The sequence below is a fragment of the Diaphorina citri genome, unplaced genomic scaffold (genome assembly GCF_000475195.1).
Source record: "Diaphorina citri unplaced genomic scaffold, Diaci psyllid genome assembly version 1.1 scaffold3563, whole genome shotgun sequence".
Taxonomy (NCBI): Eukaryota; Metazoa; Arthropoda; class Insecta; order Hemiptera; family Psyllidae; genus Diaphorina; species Diaphorina citri.
In genome coordinates this window covers 7,218-14,238 of record NW_007380963.1, presented here as the reverse complement: position 1 = coordinate 14,238, position 7,021 = coordinate 7,218, and the positions used below count along the sequence as shown (strand labels likewise).

Here is a 7,021-nt window from a genome sequence, read left to right as displayed (position 1 = left end):
ACGCTTGATGTGGCCTGTGGCGTGGCATGCCCATCCCGTAGTTTGCCTTTCGTCAGATGGGCGAGAAGGGGCACAATACTTCCCATTTAGGTGCTGGGTCAACACGGGAACACCAGAAAGTAACCCGTTGAAATATTTGCAATCGAAAAACGAGTACAAATTTTTGTCGATGGTGGGATTCGAACCCGGGACCTTCTGCATGGCAAGCAAGCGCGTTACCACTGGACCAACCGTGCCCCCATAGCGCGTTACCACTGGACCAACCGAAAATAGAATATGTATACCTTGTTTATTTGTTTATCCAGCCGGGGTAGGATGCCAAAATGAGACTTAAAAGTCCCTTCACCCCAGCAGTCTAAACAAGGTCTTGTGTATTTTGGCATTTCATGGAATAATAAATATTTTACGATACATTGTACACAAAAGAACTTTGGCCTTCGGTTGCTGGATCAACAGCAATTTATTGTAGAATTTCAAAGCTATTCAGTATTCGGCCGAATTTCAGCCTGCGTCAATGCTTTATTAGCATATTTTTGAAATCGGTCAGGTTTCCTCGATCGATTTTTTTTGCCGATTATGTCCGTTTTTCGGCCAACTATGTCAAATGTTCAAATCTTCTAATGTTGTTGTTGTTGTAGCGGCTTTAGCTTTCGCCGAATGGCGATAGCAGATCTTCTAATCAGCCTGCTTCATTAGCATATTTTTGAAATCGGTCAGGTTTCCTCGATCGATTTTTTTGCCGATTATGTCTGTTTTTCGGCCAACCATTTCAAATGTTCAAATCTTCTAATCAGTTTGGTCAATTATTACATATTTTAGGCCGCGCTAAAAAGTGGTTTTTGGACTATTCTCGGAAACGAAGCCCAAGTTAGGAAAATGACCCACAGAACCTTGTTGGAAATTATGAGATCTACCTACCCTGAGCCGTTGTCAGTGTTCAATTCAATTCAATTATTTTTATTGTTCAAATACATGATAGTATGTTAACAATGTTTATACATAATACAATTAGAAACACAAATATATATCTATAATTAAAGTAAAATATCTGATGTAAAATGGATATGGATATGTACAGAGACATGTAAAATGGATATGTACAGAGACAAGTGTTCTTATGGCGCACCCTGTATATTTTATTTCTTACCTGCGGCAATGTTTAGATTCATTGCTAGACCGCGACTCGACGCTGGAAGACCGCTTCTTTCGCTGACTGGAATGTCGGAATGTATGCACTCCGGCTGACCGTACACTGCGGGGGCTCTGTGAGAATAGGCCCCGGGGTTGATGGGGCCCGGTGACGGTAGAGGTGACCCAGGGAGCACTACGTGTGGAACGAGGGGAATCTGACCGCGTTGGATGATAGCCCCTGGAATTAGAGGGATAGAATAGATTAATTTAGCCTGAAGACGATTTGTGAGAATAGGCCCCGGGGTTGATGGGGCCCGGTGACGGTAGAGGTGACCCAGGGAGCACTACGTGTGGAACGAGGGGAATCTGACCGCGTTGGATGATAGCCCCTGGAAATAGAGGGATAGAATAGAATAAGGCTCATTTCACACTGAGCGGATTTTTACCGCCTGCAAAATCCGCGATTTCTTTCACACACAGCGGTTTACATTTACGTAGGTAACACTTCAAGAAATTAAAAATTATTATCAATATTCCTTAAATCACAACACTTCTAATATGACTACTACTGCAGCGGAAAAAAAAACCGCGATCGCGGGTCTAAATTTCTGCGGACGTCCAGCGGATCCGCAGGGAAAACGCGCGGATTTCACTAGAATACCACTGTGTGTGAAAGGACTCTAATTCAGCCTGAAGACGATTTGTGAGAATAGGCCCCGCGGTTGATGGGGGATTGAAATAGTATAAATCTTGTTTGAAAAAGAATTATGTTGGATTTCACCAATTATTTAATTAGAGATTTCACTAATGGGAGAAATTTCAATAGGCCCCGCTCACTAGAATACCACTGTGTGTGAAAGGACTCTAATTCAGCCTGAAGACGATTTGTGAGAATAGGCCCCGCGGTTGATGGGGGATTGATATAGTATAAATCTTGTTTATCCTGCTGAAAAAGAATTATGGTGGATTTCACCAATGATTTAATTAGAGATTTCACTAATGGGAGAAATTTCAATGGTCTAAAAAGGAGTTTTGATCCAAATAAATAATAATACAGTCGAACCTGAATAAACGAGACCTGGATAAAGGAGAAACCTGGATAAACAAGAAATTTTCAAATCCCCTTCATTTTCGGGCCAAAAACCTGGTTTAACGAGAAAATAAATCCCACGCTCATATAAATAACCTCTATAAACGAGAAAAAGTTATATGAAACCTCTTTAAACGAGAAACTCCTTAAACGAGAAACCTCTTTAAACGAGAAAAATGACCTAGTCCCTTGGTTTCTCGTTTATCCAGGTTCGACTGTATATAATAATAAAGCTCACTTACACCCTATTAATTCTCTGAATCCCATTTGAAGATGTTGAATATTTTGTTGATTTCTTTTTAACGGGACTAAAAGAATTAATTTGTAATGATACTTTATTTATTTGTAATAACAATTTTACATGGGCCTCTTCTAAAGGGTTTCTACAGCGTTGCCGTACTCTTTTGATCCAAATAGGAATTTTTAAAGTCTTCCTTTTTGGACCACTCAAAACTCCCTTTTTGGACGATTAAAAATTCTCCCATTAGTTAAATCTCTCATTAATGAGATTCGAACCCAGCACCTCCAGATTGAGAATTTTGACCACTCGGCAACAGATTCTACATACATGTTACTACACCAGGAAAATATTCAAGGGTTACATTCTGCGCGTATTTTGGGGCAGCTCAAAAAAAAAAAAAAAAAAAAAAAAAAAAAAAAAAAATTTTACTCAACAGAAAATATTATTTCTTGTCTCGGTGGTGTAGTGGTCGAAACGCTTCGCCTGGTAAACAGGAGGGCGTGGGTTCAATCCCAGCCGAGGTATGGAATTTTATCCTCAATATAATTTGAGAATTTGACCACAATAATAGTAGTAGCCTACTGCTGGAGTGAAGGGACTTTTTCAGTCCTATGCGAGCAGTATAAATAAGCACTATTATTATTATTATTATTATTATTTTATTACTAAATCCCAGCCGAGGTATGGAATTTTATCCTCAATATAATTTGAGAATTCGACCACAATAATAGTAGTGGCCTACTGCTGGAGTGAAGGGACTTTTCAGTCCTATGCGAGCAGTATAAATAAGCATTATTATTATTATTATTTTACTTACATAGAACTGACAGGCTGAGGCACGGACACACTCTTCATCTCACTCCCACTGTACACCCCCTCCAATCCGCCCCTACTGGACGACCGCACAAACCCCTCCTGCCCCCCCTCTTCCTGGGGAGGGTGTTCTTCCCCCCCTTCGCTACGCCTCTGGTATCGCTTGCTGGGGGTGCGGGTGAAAGAGGGGGGGTTTCGGGTCATCTGAGAGCCCCGCCCTCCGCCACTGAACTTGTCCCCGCGGCCTGAACTGTGGACAGAGAGGGGAATGGAATTAAAATAAAGTGGAATAGAGTAGAATACGTCGAAATAGAATAGATGTGAAATAGAATAGAAATGACGTGAAATAATTCTAGAATAGATGTGAACAGAGAGTAGAATAGAATAGAATGAAAATAGAATAGAAATAGAAAAGAATAGAATGAAAACAAAATAGAAAATAATGAAAACATGTAGAATAGACTTGAAAAGGGAAAGAATAGAATTGAATAGAATTAACATGGAGTACAATAGAATTGCTGGGGGTGCGGGTAAAAGAGGGGGGGTTGCGGGTCATCTGAGAGCCCCGCCCTCCGCCACTGAACTTGTCCCCGCGGCCTGAACTGTGAACAGAGAGAATAAAATGAAAGTAGAACAGAATGCAATTAAAACAGAATAGTAAATAATTGAAAGAGAATAGATTGCTGAAACTTTGGATTTAAGCTCTAGGGACCTCAAAACGTGTTTTGGCACTAAAAACTGACCATCGAAAATTTGACCCGATTACATTAATTACTTTCCTTCCTATAGGATAAGGAAAGTAAAAATATTTGATAGAAGGGATCTGTGACAACGGAGAGGTCTTATCGTCCCGAAATCGAAGAGAGAACTCTAGAACGGGATGGGAAACTTACCATAAATAGGAGGCCACTTTGATTTTGTTCCGGAGGACCACAATACCGGCAGGTGTTAAACCAAGGAAATACTCGATACTGTCTTCACCCTGAAATATAGAGAAATATAAAATTAGCCAACTAATATTAAGTACTTTTTAACATTCAGCGTCACGGGTGTTTTCATCGAAATAGTTCCGTGGACCAATGAAAAATGACGGTAGGTCAAACCCGCGTTTGAAAGACTTATCCAAAAAGTGCCACTTCAGTGAGAAGAACCTGGTTTTGGATGCCACCACTGGATGGGCTCTAGGGCCCACAAAAAAGAGTTGATAATAATATGAAATTAAACTTTTGTGACATACTGTAAGTAGAAATCACTTACCAACACAGGATGCAGATCCACCCCGTATAGCGGCAAATTCTTCACCCGATCCAAATAGTTGAGTTCGGCTTGACTCGGCGTCTGACCCGACAGGTCCCGATGTAGTTCGGCCACTCTCGACTCGAGTGCTGCGCTCTGGTGGGAAGTGAACCGAAACTCGGACACGTAACCTGGCGAGTGACGACGGGGATCGTAATCCCCCAGCTCCGCTGTGAACAGACACAGAAGGGTTAATTAAAAAAGAAAAAAATATCCTTTGAAGAGACATACAAGGGTTAAAGTTTCATTTTGTGTGAAGATACACAAATTTATCATTATGTTTGAAGGGTTAAATTTGATTGTTATTTATTTGTACCTAGGTATTTATTAACCGGCAGGTGTTAAACCAAGGAAATACTCGATACTGTCTTCACCCTGAAATATAGAGAAATATAAAATTAGCCAACTAATATTAAGTTTATTTATTATTTTTTTTATATATATAAGTTTCCATTTATTGGTATTTCAGAACAATTCTCTCATCAAATAAATTGTTAACAAATGGTATACCCATCCGTAAAAGCCGGAGCTTGTGCCACGAAGTAATTTTTAACATTCTGATTCAGCGTCACGGGTGTTTTCATCGAAATAGTTCCTTGGACCAATGAAAAATGACGGTAGGTCAAACAGCTATAAAAAATCACCAGCTAAAGATAATCCTGACCCAAAAGACAAAACTTGAACGGACCACACCAATTGAATCCGTGTGCGGTACAGGCAGCATCGGGTCCTAGAAAATGACAAGCTCAGGTGTACAGCTACAGCATACTATGCACCGGTCCACCGGAGAACAGTATACTGTACCCTTGGCGCTGAATGTGTTAAGAGATAAGAGGTAAAGAGGGAACTATAATCAGTGAGGTCTTATCGTCCCGAAATCGAAGAGAGAAGGAAGACGGGATAGGAGAAAGCCAGCCGTTCCGAGAACGAACTTTAGGATTTCTCTTTAGGACAAAGTTTACCAGAGGCGGGAATCGAACCCGCGTTTGAAAGACCAAAGAGTGCCACTTCAGTGAGAAGAACCTGATTTTGGATGCCACCACTGGATGGGCTCTAGGGCCCACAAGAAAGAGTACTGCTGGAGTAAAGGGACTTTTCAGTCCTATGCGAGCAGTCCTATACGGAAATAAGCACTATTATTATTAAGAACTGTTATTTTTTTCTTTCCTAAAAAGGGGATCGAACCCGGGACTTTCTGCATCGCAAACAACCGCGATACAAATGGAATAAACGATCTCATATCGCACATCTAATGGGATAACGTAACTTCTTTGAAGAAGATATAGGTTCAACACGTTGACTTCCATTCGTCACTGAGCTAACAGGGAACCACCCTCACCATTCGGAATGCCAGAGGGAGAAAAAATGTGTTGAAATAAGAGAGAAGGCTATAAATTTATCTAAATTGCCTAGCTTTCTCTCTCTCTCTCCTTTGATTCCTCTCTCTTCCCCTCTTACTTACTCTATTTCATCAGTCTCTCTCTCCTCCCCCTCCTGTTCCTCTCTCTCTTCTTTAATACCTCCCTCTCGACCCTCTCTTTCCTCTTTCTCTCTCCCCATCTCACTTTTTATTTCATCTCTCTCTCTCCCCTCCCTCCCTCTCTCTTCTCTCTTCGATTTCGGGACAATAAGACCACAACAGCAGTTACAGTTCCCTCTGTCAAACCTCCAGAAAAAAAAAAAAAAAAATCAAAGGCTTCATGAGAAATAAAGGAAGGACGGACTAAAAAGGCAACTAATAGAAATAATTCCAACTTGGAATTTCTAAGCAATGTACATACGCATATTGTACATGCATTGTTGTATAAGGTACATGTACCAAATTTCGCCATGGGCTTCAATTTCACCATCCTTCTTACATTATTTATGCATATGCAGGACCAATATAATTGGGAGCAAGAGGAACCCCACATCCAAATGTAATCTAAATTCTAAGTTACTACTCGTAAACTTATTCTACGTTAACTCTTTCTTTCCACCCCCCTTTTATATTCGTAGGTATTGATGTAAATTGTTCATGTAAAAGCATTAAAACAATGCATTTAAACTTTTTTATTCTTGGGTATTTATTTAAATTTTTAATTTAAAAGCATTAAAACAATGCATTAAAACAAAAAATTAAAAAAAAAAAAAAAAAAAACATTTCATTTAATTTTAGGTAACAACTTTTGTTTGTACTTACCTAGTGATTTCTTCAAGCAACTTGCAAGGATCCACAGCATAGAACTTAACCCCAAAGTACAGCGTGAGTGAATCTTTCCCTGAAAAGATATATAAAAAAAAAATTACATATTATTCAATATAGGTAGGTCAGGGGTTTCCAACTTCTATGTGCATGCGGGCCACATGCTACATTCGGAGGTACTTCGCGGGCCACATATGTACATAGGGGAGCACCCCCCCCCAACTTTTCATAAATGGAGTCCGATCGAATTTTGAGCGCCGCAGGG

General features: G+C 40.2%; 1 protein-coding gene across 1 annotated transcript in view; it reads right to left on the bottom strand.

Moving 5' to 3' along the window:
- Positions 1-7,021, bottom strand: part of LOC103520394 (band 4.1-like protein 4) — an 11,475-nt gene that overhangs the window by 952 nt on the left and 3,502 nt on the right. Inside the window, exons 3-6 of the mRNA XM_026831529.1 lie at positions 4,533-4,741; positions 4,169-4,257; positions 3,280-3,525; positions 1,148-1,369 (exon numbers count right to left, since the gene is read on the bottom strand). Of these exons, the coding sequence (XP_026687330.1) occupies positions 1,148-1,369; positions 3,280-3,525; positions 4,169-4,257; positions 4,533-4,741 (766 nt within the window). The remainder of the gene's footprint in view (positions 1-1,147; positions 1,370-3,279; positions 3,526-4,168; positions 4,258-4,532; positions 4,742-7,021) is intronic.